The 21836-nt window shown below is 41.0% G+C and overlaps 1 protein-coding gene and 1 non-coding gene across 2 annotated transcripts in view; one reads left to right on the top strand and one right to left on the bottom strand.

The window, feature by feature from the left end:
* Positions 1–21531, bottom strand: part of LOC135484382 (uncharacterized) — a 58686-nt gene extending 37155 nt beyond the window's left edge. The window contains exons 1-2 of the mRNA XM_064765785.1: positions 21423–21531; positions 18791–20322 (exon numbers count right to left, since the gene is read on the bottom strand). Of these exons, the coding sequence (XP_064621855.1) occupies positions 18791–19199 (409 nt within the window). The 5' untranslated portion in view covers positions 19200–20322; positions 21423–21531. The remainder of the gene's footprint in view (positions 1–18790; positions 20323–21422) is intronic.
* Trnaq-uug (transfer RNA glutamine (anticodon UUG)) lies at positions 4216–4287 on the top strand. Its single transcript has one exon. It is a non-coding gene; the product is annotated as a tRNA-Gln (tRNA).
* Positions 21532–21836: the final 305 nt, after the last annotated feature.

Raw genomic sequence — 21836 nt, forward strand, 5'->3', positions numbered from 1 at the left:
AGTCAGGGACGGGACTCGCGGTAAACGTATTCAAATTATTTCTTATAGTGTACGAAGTACATGTAGGTAACAAGCAAGGCAAATTAGAAGCAGAGGAATGTCGATGAAACTTCAAGTTGAAATTAGCCTGTAAACATTGAATGTTTTCTGATAAATGGTTGTTAATTAAAATCGTGTACATGTAGAATGCAGACACTTTAATTCTATAACGTTATAAAAACGTTTATACATTTTGCACGAAGTGTTAACCGATTCTCTGCATTCTTTATGAAAACCCGACATTAACCGACATTAAAACTCCTTGGAAAGCAATATCTTTGTGACAACATCAATAAAGTCTCGAGGCATATGGCAAAGAGATGATATTCATGGTGCGATGTTTTATTTACAATATATACTTTGAGGCGTCTATGATGATGTTGCTGGTGGTGGCAACGATCCTGCTGATGCTTGGGGAGCACTCAAATATAAATACCAAGTATACGATGTGGGGAAAGAACATTAAGTATCTTATGTCGTTATCTGCAATGCATATAAATATTTTCAGATCGTGTTACTGATAGTGTCTTCATAATCTTCTAGAAATCTGCCTTGTGGCACCGATCATTGCTGCATGCATGGAAACGCTCGACAGATATTAAGACTAAAGCTAGGAACAGACGGAGAGAAATGTGACTCGCTCTACCAAAACTCGGCGCTTGTCGCATCTGAACTCGACAGGTTGATACGGACTTGTTGTTCATCTCCCTATTGTAGACCTTTTGTGAAATCTATTACAAACCGATTTGGTCACATTTCACAAAAGGTCTACAATAGGGAAATGAACAACAAGTCTGTATCAACCTGTCAAGTTCAGATGCTACAAGCGCCTAGTTTTGGTAGAGCGGGTCACAAATGTCAGCGAGAACATGGCGTAGACTGAGGTTATTTTAAAATCCTTTATAGGAAAAGGATTGTTTTGTTGAATTCGGTCACAAAACAATGCCACTGACGCCAACAAGTAAGCATGGTAATACATGTCCGTTGATTGATATTACATCATCCATTCATGAGCTTACGGGGTCTGACCCATTTCATTGTATTCACCAGACCCTCACTCTAATGATACAATTTGATTACATAACCAAAAAAGGCCGCGATTATTTTCCGTTCATGTTGTCAATAGTCACGTTTCATGTTTCACGTGAACTCAAAACAATCACGGCCATACTACATGTATATGTAGTTTAAAATCACTTACATCACTGACTTATAGAAGTCTATATAAGTCAGTTCTTACATGTAACAAAATCATGAGCAATTTCGAGAATGGGTCAATTTCCATTTGACTGCCAAATTGAGGGATCAATTTACTCCAGTACATGAATACTCGGTCACCTCACATGCACAATATCTACATGGCTGTTGCGTGTGATGGGCCAACGAGTAAGTACATCACAAGATACATCTTCACAGGAGGGCCGGGAGCTCTCCCCGACGTGATCAAAATACCGAACAACACTCGAACAATTTGAAACTAAGGAATTAGATTGTCTGGAGATACAACCCGTATCGACCATACCGTCCCTCAGTTAATCTCGACAGCAATACCATGTGAATGGTCTTCCTTAGGAGTCTAATTGATAGTTTATGATGATGAATCTTGGTACATCTGCACATCATACTAGTTTGATTGTCATTAGACATATTTTATACCAATCAGAGGTGAAATACACTGTAGTTGCTTGGGAGGAGACGTGCCATGGTCACCAATATAAAGCATACCAATGGACAAGTGTAGGCAGGCAGTCCAGAATGACAGCCATGGCAATAGACGGATGAAATTTGTGTCCGACTACAACCATTCGTAAAAAGAACTCAGCGTCCATTTACTTATTGAAATCTCAATTCTGAAACCGACAACATATCACAGAGAGAATCCATGTATTAATTCCTGAGCTTGGGCTTCAGATGATGGTTACGACACTTCAAAACATCCTACACACACTACATGTACATGTAGTAGTTTGCAGTTGAAGTCTTGTCAGTGGCCCGAACATTGATTACTAATACATTCACAAGTAGGTGAGTTGGCCATTATGCCACTTTTTAAAAATATAAAATTCATAATGTCACATTTGAAGTACATGTGTAATGTGTTTTTGATGTTAATCTTGTTTTAACACATGATAAGCGTACATTTATTCGCTTTATTCGGTTGCTGCGCCTTTGAACCATTAACTCACTCGGAGTAAGATGCAGATGATGACCATACATGTATTTTTAGATCATTTTTAGGACGAGGGGGTTTAATTTAACCCCAACCATGATTTGTATTCGGCAGCGATAAAATCGCCATTACTTGTATAAATACTTCGGGTTTTACCAATATTTCGCCGTGTTTGCAGATATAAATCGCTGGATATTATCATGGTGAACTTGACAACGGATTAACTGGGTATGCTTTCATGCTTGTTTACTGCCCGAATTGACCTCATTGACACGGGGAAATATGTATTCGTTCTTTTATTACAGAAGGTCAGAAGCAATATTGATTTCGCTGAAATGGCTCATTCACAGTGTGTGTTGAATATGCACACATCTGGAAGTTTAGTGGTTCGTGTGATATTAATGTTACAGTAATCATCTCACCGAAATAAACTGAAATAAATCACCATGATTCTCCTTTATTGCTGCATGAAAAAAACCGGAGACCCCATTCGCCGGGCTTTTTGGTTCCCATGTTCTCACTTTGTGGTTTTGGGCAGCCACGGAGTAAGAAGATCGCTCTCTCCCCGCCCCTCATTTATCTCCGCGCCTACACGTAATCACCTTGTACATGTATAACGTCCCAATGCAGAATAAGCATAATTTTGTGTTGTCTTAGATCCAGTTCAATTCAAGTCCCTGATCCACGAACGCCCGTGAGTAGCGCCGATTGATAAAACTGAACCGGACATAATGGATTCATTAAACAGTGTGGAAGTTTCACCGGTTTGTTGATTTGCTGCTATTGCCAATGTTACTTGTAGGCGATATGCCGCAACGCAGCACGAAACCAACTGGTAGGGTGTCGAGGGAATGCATTGTTAACCAGATACGAAAGAACGTACGCGGGGAGGAACGCAAACTGAAAATGAATGGAGGCAGCGGGCCCCATGGGTTGACTAAGTAATGAATGATATGATACTAGCTCTGACCATCCCGGCCCCCTGAGGTTGCATTAGATCCTTCTTACATGTAGTTGTAGCGGCCATATTCAACGTTTCTCAAGATTGATGTTGCAAAAGCGATGCTTTAAATAGTAACCCCTGCATCTTATTCGCAATGAATTTCCTTCTTTAATCTACTGAAAATGTGGCTCTAAAGAAACACTTGTTCAGACATTATAGCTGTTTAAGCAGAGTTTGGGAGTTTGGACAAAATCTATTCAACAAGGGCCGGTAGTATGCATGCACCCCTAATCCCAAAACTTACCCCCTGTTTGGGACCTGCATGCTTCGACAGCGCTTATCACCCAACCCAACAACGTCATCTCATATCTACATTGTAATATCTCGAATTTGCCTCCTCCAGTGGTCCCATTTCAATCAGACCTATCTATGCAAGCATCCACGCAGGCAATCAGATGGGTTTCCGAGAGGAATATTTTAATCTGGTCTTGTTTGGAAACCCTAGTGAAGCGGAAATAAATGTCATGCTTCAGTAATGAACCAAACCAAGCTTTCTTATTTCTCAACGGTTTCATCAAGGATGATTTTCTTCGTTCGGCAGAAAGAGAATCAGCTTCATGATGTTTGGCGAACTGAATTCGACTGTCATTCACTCATCATGCAAAAACCTGAAACAGGAAATATCATGATCGGTTTTTCCTTTTTTACATATTTGAAAAAGATATTTCGCATTGGCAAAGTTATTCAGCTGTGAAAAAACTCTGATGTGACTGATAAAGATGCTTTTTTAATCTCTCTGCTGTCAGCTCAGGCAAGGGACGAGGTAAACGTACATGTAGCCACAGTCAAACATTGCGTCAGAAATTGGCGGAGGCGCAAATGACTTGGTACGAGGCTGAGCCATCATTATGACCAACATCACATGAACCGGAAATGGTAGGCCTTATTATTTGCACAATCGACATACAGGTGCTCAGGCCTAATAGAAATAATTGCGGGCGACTTGGATGGATCGTTTTTGGTAGATTTCAAGTAATTCCTTATTGTAGGCGATGATATGAATGGTTCCATGGTGTAATGGTTAGCACTCTGGACTTTGAATCCAGCGATCCGAGTTCAAATCTCGGTGGAACCTAATTTTTTCAATATTTCTCGGATATCGAAAAGATACCTAATAGCACGGCCGAATTCAAAATTTTCTCGATTTTGTTAAAGGTTTGGGATTAGGATTGTGAAATAAGTTTGCGACAGACAAAGCTTTCGAAAATATTTCAATATCAAACACTGTGACCCTTCCGCACTGAACCAGTCGCAGTCTCAGCCCGCATAAAAATACCAGACCATTTTCCACGAAAGAGAGGTGACTGACACCGAGTCATCCATCATCCAACGCAGTAATCACAAAAACAATACCTCAAATTAACACCGAGAAAAAACCCAAGAAACCCTATATGGTCAGCTGTGCGGAAATGAAGCTATGTAAATGTACAAGATGGTACATTCACCAGCACTGTTATTTTGGCCGCAGATGAACCCAGAGCAGCTTCTACCAAAAAACGTTAACTCGCTTTTTCGTTCACCCTAATAAGATTTCTTCCGTCTGCTTCTGAAATAGAATCATATAATGCTCTAGCTGGACGCTGATATGATTTCCAATTATTGAGACCGTATAGAGATTTCGTCTCAGGGTTATCTGAGGGGGTTGTCATGCGGGAGGAAGCGTGGGCGTCTAGTTTATGATCCGGGTTTATGATATAATGCTATCAGAAATAGACCACAGAAGCTTACCCTCATTTCATAACTGCTTCCATTCTTTGTATTCGAGCATATTTCCTATCAACACACTTCCCCCTCACAAGCAGTTTTTACCCTATCCCCTCAAAATAGTCCTCCACGTAGGTAATAACTATATACGGCAAATAAATTTATGGGATCAATCTGTGATTTTTTTCACCAATGTCTCTCACCTCTCTTTAAAGCAAGCTGAGCTTGAAAAAGACAACAATTTATCATTTTGCATACTCTTTCGGGAAGTTTATGTACATGAATATTACACGTACATGCTGAAAATACTGATCCATGTGTCTCTATATCGCTTACCTTTCAGTTACGGTGAGTAGCTAACAACGTCCCGACCGAGGTTTTAGCGCAACCAGATACATGTTTCTTTGTTACTGTTCTAAAATTGGAACGAACATCTCAACTAGAATGTAGACAGGCCTAAGAATAGGCATCGTAAAGGTCAAGGACTAAATGCTCGACATACTTATCAGTTACCTGCTTGTCAGACCAACGAGATTCAAACATAAAGCAGTTTGTACTTTTAGTAATTCAAACATTCTCGGGGAAGTTCTCTTCTTTCTGCTATCGAGTTAAAATACAGGTCGGTTGATGTCACATCGGGCTGTGATCTTTAGGTATTCTTCTCTTCACCACCGACAGCGTCTTTTCGACATTTGATCATCCGCCGGCCAGGTCGTTCTCCGCTATATTCTTGTTGGACAACAGCGGACCCCTTCTCCTCCCGCCCACACCCGTGACAGCTTCCAGTACGTCTGTCCGAAAGACCAAAGAATTGCCAGTGGCAATCACGCTGATTTGTCTTCAGCTGGAAATGTATTTGACCGCGTGACAGCCTACGTTTGGCAATTTCTTGCCAACTCGTCATTCAATTTCTTGAAAACTTTTAAATAGTGTCTTGAACACCGACACAAAAGCTTTCAAAAGAGATCAGATGATGCGAGGAAGAGATTTCCAAATTCTTTTACAGTTTTACAATTTTGAATGAACGTGAATGCCGAGGACTTTTTGTCCTGAGAGTCCCGGTTCTCACTCCAACGCCATATACAAAGAATTGACTTCGAGATGCGGAGTATATTGAAAACCACTGGTTGTACCAGAATAGGGACTTTCAGGCAGATCGGGTGTTGCATGAGGCAGAGTCAGAAGCAAATTAAACACGACACGCAGTCCCTGATGTTATGATTAAGTTCTCTATTATTCAAATTACCAAAACGTAATTGCTATCGACGATGTCGCATTAGACTTTACCATTAATTACTTCAATGAATTGGTGAAATTACCAAACGAAGTCCCACACCTTGTTCGAAGCCATATATCGGCCCTTTGGGGTTCGAATCTATCTCAGTGTGACATAGCAGTCTCATGGCATTCACCTCTGATTACTTCAACCGTCAAACCACCTGCACGCTATTAGTTGAATTGGTAGGTAAGGCAAATTACTTTCAGGTAAAACTTGTATCGCTTTCTGCGCAGTTTGTCGTTTAAAGGCCAACTCCATTTGAAAATTGAGTTTGAATTAAACAAGTGTGTAAATACGCAATATGAATATGGATTTCAACAACTGCATTTGCGTGCAAACTAACTGCACTCAGGGCATTCGTTTCTTTCTTTTTACATAACCTACGAAAAAACACAGGGGAACGCGAACGGCGGAGGTCTTTTCAGCAGTCAACATGGATCTTCGTGCTCGATAATCTGACAGGAAGTGAGACTTTCTTCACTTTATGGATCTACACCTGTGGCCTTTCAACGGAGTCAGTAATTCAATTATGCCACCACCAGTCGCAGAGGATTTCACTGCATTTGCGGGTTGACAAGATTCAACACTGAGCGGGCACGCTGAGGCTTACAAGAGGATATTTTGCGATGGATCAGCTCCAGCGTCAGAAGTGAATCCGCACCTGTCTAAAAATGAAAGATTCCAGTGTACGGCCGAAATCTAAGGTGAAGCTGGCCTCTCTACAATGTAGCTATAAATCCCTGAAAAATAATGCGACTACCACAGCAGGGCTGAATTCAACGTTTTTCATCTTTCCGTTTCTCAGTGCCATTCATCATTTGGGAAAGTTGAAACACAGACTCGTTTTTCTTTGTTCTCTAGCTGTCTGTTGCATGTAAATACAAATATATGGAGAACAACCGCAGATGTTACAGCGGCTCCCGCATGTCTGCCATGTCGGCAAAAGCAAGACCAAGAAACAGAATCTCTTCTATCACAATGGCTTTAGAAGATTATCTGAAAGTCTCCTAATACCCATGAATACGCCGTTTCCATCAAAGACATTTCACATTCGTGTCAACTGTTCATGATAATCATATCTGAGTTAAAGAGTGGGGTACAAATGACCAACATTGATCCCTCCCGCCTGGATAAGTCTCACAAAGTAAAGTAGACTGTGCATATTAGCCACGGTGACCGCAAAGCTAACAGTAGCTAATGGCGATGTAAAAGCATTGATTTGATCAGGGATACCGATTATACACATGATATGTACATGGGATTGACTGTTCATGGATTGACTGATGTGACTTAATGGACGATTTGCCAGTTGACCCTTTGATAAGAACAATGGGAATTTAGGCGGCGGCCTGAATGAAGGTGCGAGCGGGCTTTGTTTAAAGACAATAGACTGTGTATGTAGGCTTGGTATGGATTGGTTAATCTTTCAACTTACTGTGAGGTGGAGGCAAAATAACATAATGTTTGAGGTGAAGCCAAGGTGAGACAAACAAACGGATGGGGAAATGGTAATGTGGATGTGTTCATGCAGTAGGATAACAATAAACAATACAGTTGAAAGGTCGACCCCAGCCAAGAAATGCACGAACGATGTATTGCGTCAGCATCTTCGCTGCATGGCTGCATCGAAATCGAAACACAGCATCATACAAACATACTTCTGTTTCTCAGACAGGTCTCAGCTGAAATATAGGCCTACTGCTTGTTACTGCGAGGTAGCGGGCAAGGTAAGGCCTATCTATAGACTCAAAACAAGTAGAAACAAATTGGTAAGCTGTTCGGGTATTTCACTTGCTTCTATTTGCCGCCTCACAGGTCGTCATGGACCCCGCAGTGAAAAGCTCGAGACAACGAGAGTTAATCACAAAACTCAAGGTGATCTTGGTTTTGGTAATTCAATAATTTGATAGTTGGGGTTACCGTTGTATCACAAGAAGATGCCATCGTACCCCCAACACATTGCGTTGAAATGTTACATGAGTTGGCATGATATGATTTTTCACAGCATTAATATTCCCCTGAACCGACGCTGAAGGGCAGCAAACGCTCAAGGGGTGCTCTACTCAACACTGCTTGCACAATTGGAGTCAGGTCCACCTAAACTGTATTTCGCACACGGCAATAGGATCGCGAACGAATTGCTACAGGTAGTCGAGCACTTCTGCATTTGTGTGCACTGCATGGTCACCTGCCAGGGACGGCGAAGGAGAAAAGGAAACAAGTCCAATGCCGACACTGACCGATTTTCTTTCTCAGTGCAAATAACACTATATGCCTGGCTATCTGCTGGTGTATTTAATTTTTTCTACCTTGGTATTCCATGCAAATGAATTGCTGCAAGGTATAACATATACATACAACCGTATACACGGATATCAGTTTCTGATATTATATCTGGCTCCGGATAGCCTACCTTTCAACGAAGCAGCCCGACTTGTCTTCAGTGCAATTGAGATTGGCTAAGGACCTAATTTACCTCAAGAAATATTCGGTACATCAGGAAATATTCGGTCAGATGGTATTCATTCTCTCTATTCGTATAACGGGTCATGAATGAAATCCCCTTGTATTGCAGTACTCCAGAGACATACGCGATCTTCTTACCAATTAACAAACTTCAGGACGAGGGGAAAATCTAACACTATCGCGGAATGTTGCTCTCGGTAGCTTAACAGCGATGCACTGTCGGTAGCTTTGCGATGCATTGTAGTACCGTACATTTTAACTGCTCGTCCATGCCGTAAGAGACTCAACGAATGTTTGGCTACCAATGGCAAATGGCCTTTAAAGTATAATACATGTTCGAAAAAATTCATTAGTGGCAAGTATAGGCTGAAGTGATGAGAGGTAAAAGGCCACCAGCAAGCTCACATCACGGCGTGATATTGTACCGATGTTTATGACCAGCATTGATCTGGTAGACTTTGTCCCACAAAGTTAATGGCTTGCTGTACATTTTGAATGCATGGACTGAATATTGGCAAAGTCAACAGTAGCAGCTGGCTCAACGTGCAAGTTGCACAGGCCAAACAAAATATGTCGACTCGCCAATAATATGGCATATTTTATTCTTCTGCCAGTGACTCCTGTGCTAACTGTTATAGTGAAAACAGTAAATATTTTCATACAAAATGCCACGACGTGTCCAGGAAAATGCTCACTCTGTATATTTATCGCGAATGGCACTGTGTCAATATACATCATATATTCTCGTTTTACCGATCTTTTTGTAGCTAGTTGCTGGAGCTTTGTCACGGAGGTTCTCTACGCAATGGTACATGGCTGCAGGTTTTGTTTACTAGTTTAAGACAGGTAAGAAGGTGATGGCAAGAACCACGAAAGCGATGATAAAACACTCTTTATAGGTCAAAATAAAGTTTGGAAAAACTCTAACAATCGGTCGATACATGATACTGTTGCTCGTCACATGAAGCTGCAGAATCATTCTCTGGTCTATGGTTCAATTAAGAAGGCTTTTGTGACATTCTGCAGATAAGACTTACTTAAAATGGCTTTATGAGAGAGCATCTGTCGCACTAGAATATTCCGAAACATATCAGACATATAGTAAATAAGGTTGCCTTGACATTGGTCTGCTTTGTACACAAAACATCGACGTTATCACCAACTTTGAAGCCACCAGAGTCTTAATTATCAAAACGCGACATTTCGCCAGTAGCAAACAGCTGAGAAGGCAATCAACCGCCGCTATAGATGTTTGGTGTGATTCGAAATAAAACCATTTTAGAATCAGTCTACATGTATCTCACCCAGATAGGTAGCTAAGGTAAAATTAATAACGTTAATAATAACAAGGCGAGTACGTGTATTTAAATACTCACCTTATGGCATAGGACCGTCCTTTCACCTCAAGCTTTTTGCAATAAAGGATCCGTTGCATTCTTTCTCATTGCTGGTGATATAGGATTACGATGTATTCGATGAAGAACGGATTTTTATATCAATAAGTTGGGACTATCAAGGTTTCTGTACATGACCCGACACAAAATAATACCTTGGCGAATATTATCTCTCTCCGCCTAGGGATTTATTTGAGAGCCATTCACTTGCAAATCACATATCATCATGTATTTCCAGATGGCGAAGGATCAAAACGGTCACACGACCAAAAGGAGTATCGACATCCATTAAAAATCACACTCTAACTGGATGTGCCCACGGCTGAAGAGTTCAATCAGATGGCTAAGAGATGGATATTTTCGTAAAATTACTTTTTCGGATGTTTCGAACAGGCTTTCAAATTGATGGTACATGTGCGTTAAAAATGAGGATACGATTTTGGAACCTCACACTGAAAAAGTCTGTTAATAGTTAACATTCCTTTAGATATAAAGGAAAAAGGCTTCCAGGAAATTGAGAGGCACATGTAGATTACAACCTGTTTGACCTCTAAGGTCCCCTGTGATTGGCTCGTCTTCACCTCAAGACGGCGAGTGATTGGTTCAAGTTTGAAGATAGCGCCGATGACGAAGGTATCAGGGCTTCTGATTGGTCCATTAATGCGAAATGCAGTTTTAATGTAAAGCGAATATCTCTGAATGATAAAGCAGGTCGAGTTGAAATGACTAAACCCACCCTCCTTACACATCTTCACTCAAGAGCAGTACAACATCAAAAGCTGTTACTAAGTATCCGTCAGTAGGTTATTTTCTCACTTTGGTATTCTCGATGCATTTTCTATCGAGCCCTCAAATGAGCACTTTGCCGGGAAGTTCCAACACAATAGGCACTTCCACATCATTATCGAAATAGAAACATGAAAAATTCACCTCACAATGCACGCAACCCCTCGCTTATTCGCCTCTGTTTGCCTCGCTATATGCAATATCAATTTAATACCGGTACTGATGGTGAGAAATGGATTCCGCCGAGACCAGCTGAAGAACATTGCTATTAGTCTAAGAGTTAGCAATCAGACATTTTGCGCTATCAATGCAATGAGAGGAATCTTAACGGCTGTTCATTATTTCATATGCCACGCGAAGACTGTCTGGTGCATTATTCATTCTCTGGCTAATATATACATTTATATGTCCATGTCAGACACAATTTTGGATAACAAACAGGCTAAGAGTCTTGGAACGTGTTACCATATGTCCTTAACAGGAGTGGGGTCTGACTACCGGCCATTGGCTGGTGTTCCACTGGACATGTACCTTTCTTTGGCGACACGCCGGCAAATTAGCCTGGATCTTTCCAAGTGGCCCTGGATCCAGGTCTGACGTCTTGAAACCTGCACCACTTTCCTGATTCACTGCTACCAATGAACGTAATTGCAGCTTCAATGAATTCCAATCAATTTTGTGAGACCTCTTACCGTTAATACGCTATAATAGGCGAGCGATTAGTCCTAACTATCGCCTTCTCGAAATTGCACGACATCCATTTCCTATGTATAAATAACCGACTGTACATATACCGTACATGTATATCTCTAACCTGAAAGCTTTTTAAATTATTCATTTTCAATTGGAATTCAAGTCAACGAGTTGACACCAACACGCATCTCCCTGATAAGCAGCCTTTCTTCATCATCGGTTCGCGCCATCAAAGCAACGCTAATGAAGACGCTCAGACAAACTCACTAATAATTCCAAGTCATCTGTCCTGGGTTGTCTGCTTGAAAAACACATGGACTCGTGGTCGACCTCTTCACTCTTTAACAAATAAAGGTTGAGACGAAAAATGGTTTCCTCCCATGATTTCAACAGAAACTCAGACTCAGGAGACTCTCTTCTGAAAACTAGGAGCAATCTCGGAAAAATGTGACTCTCTCTACCAAAACTAGGCGCTTGTCGCATCTGAACTTGACAGGTTGATACGGACTTGTTGTTCATTTCCCTATTGTAGACCTTTTGTGAAATCTATTACAAACTGATTTGGTCACATTTCACAAAAGGTCTACAATAGGGAAATGAACAACAAGTCCGTATCAACCTGTCAAGTTCAGATGCGACAAGCGCCTAGTTTTGGTAGAGCGGGTCACAAATATGCACTGTCTACGAGTTTGTGGTAACCAGTGTTTGGTACAGACGACCTTTTCTGCAAAAGTCATTATTCTCCTTTGGGGAAGGGTACTATTTTAAACTTTCTTCCTGGGGTATATAAGGGAAATAGCTTGGTTTAACGACAGTATGGAGCGAAGGCGTTGATTGCTCCTGCACTAACCTGCTGCTGCCGGCCACGAGGCTCTCTATACGATTTCGAGCCATTAAAGTACACCTTCCCCCTGAGGTTTTTCTAACATTTTCCTCACACCCGATGCCCACGCCAGGACAAAGAAGCCATAAAAACTCACATGCCATGTCTGGTATCTGCCCATTTCGCCTTAACCTTATTCGCCTTATCCAATTTTGCCTTCTCCCATTTAGCCTTCTCCTAACTTGCCTTTTCTCAATTCGCCTTCTACGATTTCGCCATCGTCTTATCTCGCCTTTGTTCCAATTGGCCTTCTTCCCAACTCGCCTTCCTCTCATCTTGCCTCATCCTAGTTTGCCTTTTCTTATTTCGCCTTTGTCCTATTCTGCCTTGGTTCCATCCTGCCTTATCTCATCTTGCCTTTTCTTGATTGACCTTTGTGTCAATTCGCCTTCTTCCCATTTTGCCTTCTCCCGTTTCGCCATATCTCACCTCGCCTTTTATCAATTCCCCTTCGTTAAGCAAGGGGTCTATTATTCGCAGGGGGGGGGGGCAGTGTCTTGAGTAGTTTAATGATTCTGTTCAAAAAAACTTTGGTACTTGTATTATCTCATGCTAAGTTATAGCATTGCTGTGAATGAAGAACATCAAACGTACCAAAACCATCTAAAGGGAACACTGCGTGGGACGTTCTTGAGAGCTAACTCGTTCTGTGAGAAGGCCTCATAATTCCCCAATGATCAAAGGAATACATCTTCCAGATTGCTGTATTTGAATAGGCCTATTGACCATAGTCCATAATAAAAGAACTTCAGAAGCACTCACACTTTGAATGATCAATAAAATACTTAGCACCCCCATCCCTCCTATATAGTACCAGGTCACAAGTCTTACTCATTAGAGAATGCCAAAACACTATGCCAAAATATTTCCATGAAAGACTTGGAAAACTCTAAGATTTGACAAACATGGGTAAAGATACTAAGTTGGTTTTGGAGATACATGTAAGCTTACATGTAGATGGTTCAGAAGTTATGAAGATTTGAAAATATTGGTAATTAAGCAACAGCCTTGGGTAGGGTACCAAAACATAATTCGTGGAAACACTCTCATATGAAAGACTGGCCCCACAAACATGGGTAAAAGAGACAAAAGTCTTTTGCAATATGGTATGTAATGTAATATGACTATAATGGCTGAGAAGTTATGTACACTTGTAATTTTGGCAATGTCCACCGGGTTTTGGTTGGGGGTACCCCCGAATGGACCCTAGAAGCCCTTCAACACTGTTGAAGACACTTTCATATGAAAGATTGACTCAAAATCAACAAACATGGGTAAAGACACCAAGTTTGTTGCAAAGTAGGAAGAAGGCGAAATGGGAAGAAGGCGAAATAATACAAAGGCGGGGCGGGTAAAGGCGAGATAGGATGAAGGCGAATTAGGACAAAGGTAAATTAGGACAAGGTGAAATAGGAGAAGGCAGATTAAGACAATGGCAAACTCAGACGAAGGCAAGAATGGATAAGGCAACTTGTGATAAGGCAAGATAAAACAGAGGCAAAATAGCATAAGGCGAAAAATGAAAAGGCGAAAAAAGACAAAGGCGAGATAGAATAAGGCGGATTGGGAAGAGGCAAAATTGGAAAAGACGAAATAGGAGAAGGCGAAATGTATATTTTTTAAAGGCAAAATGGGAAAAGGCGAAAAAAGACAAGGCGAAATGGGCATGAACCCCATGTCTTTATAGATTTGCAGCGAATGGAACTTTCTTCTTGGCTTCACAACAAACGGCCAACTCATCTCCGCTTGGTTGGGTGATATAAAAGCTATTAGAAAATAATTTCATCGAAATGGAAAGGAGATGAAGCCATTTCCGACACACTGAATTGCGACATTGCGTGACGAATCTTTGGTGGAACCCGGATGAAAACAAGATCACGCCATTACGAATGTTTGGAATCAACTTTCATGTTTGGCGACACACGCCGCATGTAGTTCACTTTTCTTTTCTGTATAAGGCTATATGTTTTTCAAAACTGGCGCAATTACCCTAAGAGAGATGGAGTATGCGGTTGCTGTGACAGGCACAACATTGTCAGCAAAACAGCTAATTCTTGCCAAACAGCATTTCCCACTTTGGTGATTCACGTGACAGACTAAGCATTGTAAGTCGTTGCACTTTGTCCCGTTTTATTGGAACACAATGGGGCTGGGCCATGTTTATTATATGGTAACAGGGGCTTTAGGTCCTTACCACACCCCTATTGCGAAAATAAGCACAGCCTGGTTTCATTGTGTTTCGATCCAGCAGAACCAGGTGGAACAAATAAAGTGCCGAGCCTCGGTGAGAAATCGGCAAGCTGTTGAAGGAGGACGCCTTTGTGTGTTATTCCATTGAACATAACATGGATAAGAGGTTAAGAAATGCCAATACAATCACCAAAGTCTTTCCAGATGCTAAATCGAATAACAAAGCAAAGATATTGGGACATGTGTCAGCTATTTTGAAGGAAAATCATTGTCCTAAACTTTGTCGCGTTCGATTGTGACAGTTCTGTTCTTATTCTCGACAATGAGTGTTTTTGTGCCGGTGTAATGTTTTTGAGTGTTTCTATTTTTGAGTGTTTCCCCTCATTGTTTGGGAACGCTAAAAGATAGATTGACAAGTTTTTCTGTGTTTCCCCCTATTGAAAAGTCATGGTCTCTCTAGCTGCCTATTGTTTGGAAACACTGACACATGGGAAACAACCACAGATGTTACACCGGATATAAAATGGAGAGGAAATCTTCCTAGGATTGCGCAATATGATTAAATTTTTGGTCTTTTTTAACCTCAATTATATTGCACAATGCTTCCAATCTTTACGAGGGCTATAACAAGTACATGTAGTGCAATACATTCATGCTAGACATTGTCTTGTCAGTACCCAAAAGTGTTGCTCAGGATTATTTTTAGATATGTTCTTGACTCACAAGATGCCAAAACCGTACGCGTGATGGCAAAAAGAAAGAAAAGAATATGACTAATTGTTCTTTCTACGCATTTGTTAAAGAAAATTGCCATCAAGTTTGAGAAATAGTGTTGTTAAGAGCAGATGACTTGATTGGAATGCTGTCTTCCCCAATGCATGCGCATTGTTTTGGAATCCGAAACGCCAGGTATCATTGCCGAGAGTGTATGTTCAGCTAAACGTGACGTAGTCTTGCTATTGTTAGCCATGATCCTGTAAACCATTGAGGAGAAGGTGCCAACTAACATTGCTGCTGCTCTGGTAAACCATGTTTATGTTGAAAGGGTACGCCGTTCGTGATAACTGGTTGTCAATGCAGGAAAATAGAAATGCATAAATAGCTATACATAATGCCGTAGTGCAGTTATTATGCATACGAATTTGGTGAAACTTGGTACATATAGTATTTGTAGATCTGTCTTCACAACGGCAAGGCGGAAATTTATATCTTATCCGTGTTTACGCAACTGAAAATGTTCAAAATTCAAATTTGTAATGAATGGCGTATGCCTTTAACATGCAAGGTGATGTGCTTGTGGATGCCAACAGATCGTGAAATGTCAACAGAAACTAAGTTCACAGCGGAATCACGTTGGGAAAAAATATTTTAATTTCAATTTCATAACACGTGACATTACTCAAAGGCAAAATCTATTTCATTTTTCATTTCGGAATGATTTTGATGTTTGCAAAATGAAGACTATCTCGCTGGTACATGTATCACTGACTACAAGGATGGCAGCGATTATAATCGCAGGTTGCAGCACGGATGTATCCGTGGTCGCAGCGATTAAATCGCTTGTTTGCACGGCGGGCTCAAATACATGTAGAACTATACCGGTTCTATACCGTAGGTTTGCGCTGTTATTCAAAATTTCGTGGGTGTCCATTGTTGTTCAAATAAATACAAGCTAATAGCTAAAACGTTTCAACTTAAGAAGTTGAGAGCGATTATTTAACAAAATGATTTATATTACCTAAAAGAACTTCAAAATAAACAGGTAATCACTAGGGACTACATCATAATTTTCAATACTAGCGCTGCCTACTCAATTCTGCTGAACAATTTCAACAAACACAGCACTTAGTTTTTCATTGCGTTACCTGTTATGAAATACGTGGGCCTTTTGTTCTGTGTTTCTGCAAGAAAACTTCATAAATGTAGTAGGTGAGCTTCAAAGGACCGACAAAAAGTAGGAAAATAGCATCTGACTGTTTTGACTAAGTACGTTTTATCGTCAAGTACGCTTTAGTGTGTCAAAATGTAATTTCATGGATCGAGATTTGAACATGGTTAGTGTTTTAAACAAACCAAAATTACATAATTTTCGATCATGAATACATGTATGACCTCTAATCAAATCGTTTCTCATCCGAACAGCCCGTATCAGCTATGATTACTCTCCACGAATGATCGCTTTTATGATAAATGTCGTCAGCTTATATACTTTAATTCTTTTCATCACCTCATTTCGGAGGAAAAGATCTGCTGTTACGTATTCCTCTCAAGTTAACTCCCTTAAAAGTGGAAATCCCCAAGGTGATTAAGAATATATATTACAGGACCAAGTTTCAAAAAATAACCTTTCTGTTGTACTTGCACGCGATCCAGCAATTCTAAAGCAATCAAGAGGTTAAAACTGAACACTGAACTTTGTTGGTGTTGTTTGATGGCATTGAAGACATGTCTAGTCGCTTTTGGCGCATTTAACGACTCTTTGACGAGTTCAAGCCAGAACCGTCGTTGGTTAAAAGCCAATGAGGGCATAAACTGTCTGTGGAGCAGCAGCAGCTGTTGGGTTGAGTTCTACGACCAACTCAGCGAATAAAAAAAACCTATTTGAGTCGTTCCAAGGTTTAATTAAAAAACAGGCACATTCTAAAACGCATTCCCATCTTCGATTTAGTACTTTGCTTTTACTCCGAAATCTCAGCCCGGTATAAATAAGAGGCATAACCTAAATCACTCACAACAGTAAAACCATGTATTTACGACACGCAAATGACTTGAAGAGCTTCTTTTCATTTAAAGACAGAATTTGTAGTTTTTATCTGACTCTTAATAAAAGTACAACTTTCCCAGGCTCTAAAGTCAACTTTTTAAGAGAAATTGGCAATTCTCATGGGCGCACGTTCTCACGGCCTAGCACGGCCTGTTACTCACGATTTCACCGAAAAACTACTTAAATTTTAGATGGTACCAACATGAGGGATGATTCTATCCATGATTACCTATAATGCTAAAACACATTGGTAAACAACCGCTTAGCTTGGTACAAAATATGGAAGCGGTCCAAAGCAGTTAAAATCACCTTTTCACATTGAGTTTTAGGCGGGTGTTTTAGATTAGAAAAGATAGTTCGCTGTTAGGATTTGTTTCTTAGAAAACACCGCTCGGGTAGTTCGCCAAAGACCTCGGCAAAGTGGCTCTGGTCTTGGTCTGAATGTTAGCACACTGTTGTGTCTCGTGAGACAACCAATGCCCCCAGTTTTGTATCAAGTCCTCAATATTAGAAATGTATAAGTGAGCTTTAATAATAAAATGGAATGAATTATTCCGACTGCGCTCACACGGTTCAGACTGAAAGAATACACCTGTCTGGCATTGCGGGATATGCGTAAAACATAAGGTTAGGAAGAGCATTCAACCCCAAGTAATGCTGAGCTTGCCGTCTGTGTTGGTGTTCCGCCGTTCTTAAAGGGGAACCATAGGCAGGAGCTTGGGGGTCACATTGTAGCGTATGAGTGCCAGGAATAACGCTAAGTAACGTAAACATTCCTTATCGAAAGGGATCAAAGAAATATCATCATCATCGTTTGGCCTAAGAGGTTGAAAATACATTTACCGATTGTCTTTCTTGTGATGATGCTGACAGCCTTAACCAGCAATGTCTTTAGTCAGTTTTCCAACCTTCTCACAAGACTGTCTGACGTCGCAGGTACATTTATAAAACGCCATTTATATGACAATTCGGCCCATGTTTTTAATGCTTTGAGATAGATATAGCCTACTGATGCAGAATGCGATTCGCCAATGATATTGTCTTACAGATCAATAATGGATCGATGGTCGTTTCATTACAATAATAGCAATTCAATCACTCACGTTAAACTGGTTTATGGGGTTTTAGAACGAAGTGAGTGCTTTTAGTTTAAACCCTGAAATATGGACAAATGTTAAAACACTACAGTGTACTTTCTATGTGATGGATTCAGATGGATATTGTGGAGGCTGTACATAGACCCATTGTCATTCACTCCTTGAGCACCGCAGGTAGAGGTTCTCATAGTGCACCAAGGGGAATATAGACAAGGCCGAAGGGGGCGACCGTATCACGTCTTCTAGCGAAGGCATACATAGGCATAAAGGGGAAACTCTCACGCTGTATATACATACTAGAAGCAATTGTAAATCAACTTACCTTCCAAGTTATCACAGTCTCTGAAAAGATTCCCATATTGCTCAAATAAAACCACTAAATCGATGACTTCCTTCAAGCGTACCTCCGTACTGGTATTAGTAGTCACTATTCGAGGCTGGAAGAACCTCCTAATATAAGCCGGCGGCTGATAGTCACTGTTATTCCCAATGTACTTGCCAACATTTGCAACTTTCGCGTGATCATCGTGAAGGTAATAGATACTAATGTACGAACTCGTGTCAATTGGATCGTGGATTTTCGTCAGGTTTGACTTTTTCAACTTTGGGAGGATTTCTTGAATGTTGAAACTCCTGTATTCCCAGTAGTCTGTAGCTATCGCGACGATTTGGAGGACAACAAGATTTCCTACGAGGATAATCACGCTATATTGGCATATTCTATCAATCATTGTGCACTAGGACTTGGGGCTCCTGTCTTTCACCACTCATCTTCAGCAATTATTACCGCATCCGTTGGAGCACTTAGTCTTTCTAAGTTGATTTGACACAAAACGAAAAACTAAGTCCTGTTAAGCACTCAAATCATGAAATGCCGGTTCATCTAGCACCTGTCGACTGGCCCAATCCACACCAGTTTGGGAAAAATTGAAACTTTTACAAACTGTAATAGATATTCTTGGAACGAAAACTGGAGCAATGTGTGGAGGTCCTGCATGTATGTCTTGTCCTAGAAGCTAATCTTTCCTAACGTACGTCGCCACCTCGAGGACGTTCACCCAGCGGTCATAAGTCAGTTCGGTTACAAAGTTCGCCGGCCTGTGAATATTTAGTTAATTCTCGATAATCCACTAACGATAAAGGAGATAACACGTCCTGCCTACTCAATGTATTTCGTCCGCAGCAATCGTTAAAGCTAGATCGTATGTTGAATTATCCTCTAAAAAGCAATACAGTTATCCTTTATTAAAAAGTCAGATGCATTCCTTTACGTACTATCTAAGCTTGGAACGCTTCCCCTGTTGTTGAAGCACATCTTTCTCTGAGCAGACGACGCTGCAGACGATAGCGAGATACGGTGATCAGGCGCCCAGACTGTGACGTGGTTGCACGTTTCTCCTGCTTGGTTTCTCCGCCACAAGGCAACGAGCTAAAGGCTATCGCGATCAATGCGCGGGCGGCAGTTCGCGAGCTGCCTATCACGAAATCAGTTCGTCAATCACTGCTCCAATCAGCCAAACTCATTGAACTTGTTGAAACATAGCTCCGTGCTGGTTTGTTATTATTTTGTTTCATTTGCCAATTACAGCAGTGATAACTAGCTATTCCTTCTCTATCGTCCAGGTACAGATATTTGTATTGGAAGCAGCGGGTTGTTGGTATTAAGCAAGAGAAGACCCGCTGCTCAAACAAACATTTCCCGTTTCATTTACTGTTTTTCAATCGTCCATTAACTATTCCATTTAAAAAGGATTCCTTTCATTATAATCCATCAAACGGGATGCATGGTACCAGCAGCAAGAAGACAAATCTTAAGTTGGATGTGTTCCGTCCTATTGGCTCACTGGATCAAAACTGAAAATATAGATGCGGATGTTTTTCTTTCTTTCTAAAACACGTAAGAATGTTGCATGTACCCTACTGATAAGCTACTTTTTGGGTGTAGAATGTTAAGGGGAATCCTTTCGTAACAGTCCGACGGACTTCCAACGCCCTAGGAACGACCTCGATGATTTCAAAGCAATGTCAAGTCCATCTTTCAGCGTTCCCAAAGACTTATACCGCATATGCAGGTATTGCATGTATCTCCAGCTTGGTTGCAATGACTTTCTCATCTGTTTGGTGCCAAGCCCAACACCCCGAATGCAGTTCCTGCACCTGCGTGGATCGATATACGCCTTAAACCTACATGTATGCATAATCAATCCACTCAATCTACTAGGAATACAATCATATACGTCATCTAACAATAGCTAGTCGGCAGCTGCTGCAAGAAGCAATGCACGTGGGATGGATATGGGATCTATTCCAGAATCAACTGGTGCTTGTTGTCGCTTGTATTGTCAATGCTTGATTTATTGTTCAGTTGATCAGCAACACAGAGCGACAAAAATCCAGTGGATTCCGGGAAGACTAATGGCCGCGACAAAAATCCAGTGGATTCCGGGAAGACTAATGGCCGCCGAAAACAACATGGCGTGGTTGTCGCCAGACAAGAGCTCGTGATATTGGACAGGTATCAAACCATGTTATCATAGCGTGTACCTTCAATCGAATTCAAACTTTTTTTCACCGCGTAAAAATGCTATTTAGTAGGAGAAAAGTACCTAAAGCTTTCACTTCCCACTGCATCGGAGCTTGTGAAAAGAGCCGATCAAAGGAATTAAACCGGATCCTCTTGAACACAGAGTACGCCCGCAGTTCAGAGTTGAGGGGTTATACAGAATGATTTCCGAATGGATACGTATCTGTGTTCGGCGAGTTCAGTCGATGCTAAAAACCACCAACTTCATATTTACCTTGAGAGTTCTGAACCAAAGCGTTGCCAGTCTGCGTTTCATACACACAAATAATCACATGTATCTCCTTAAATAATTGTAAAATGCCCCAATGATCAAAATGTGAAATTAGGCCTGTGCAAAAAAAGTAAGCTCCACTGTTATACCGATACAAACTTTCCAAATTTTCGAATCCGCCCGGTCAAAGCAGGGTCAGCAACATTCGCAAAGAAGCCATCATATATTCGAAGCGTGTGACGACGACATCAAACCACTCACTGGCCATTAATACTAAACGAAGCCAATAGTAAGCCAATCTGTTGCTGAACAATTGATTATGGCTTATAATACACAGCCGCTATAATAGACTTAGCGGTTACTTATTCATGATATACTGTATAATGTACGTATTGACTGGCATGGCTTCGTTATGGCGGGAGAGGGCTTAAAGGATCAGCCCATAACCAGGGATATATAACTGTTATGGCTCTGACAAATTTGATAGGTCGACAATGCCTTTAAGCCGACACGTTCGTGTTTGATGTGAATCTGTCAATCAGAATAGAAGTTTCAAATCAAATCAAATTCAAT

Source organism: Lineus longissimus, chromosome 1 (genome assembly GCF_910592395.1).
Source record: "Lineus longissimus chromosome 1, tnLinLong1.2, whole genome shotgun sequence".
Lineage (NCBI taxonomy): Eukaryota > Metazoa > Nemertea > Pilidiophora > Heteronemertea > Lineidae > Lineus > Lineus longissimus.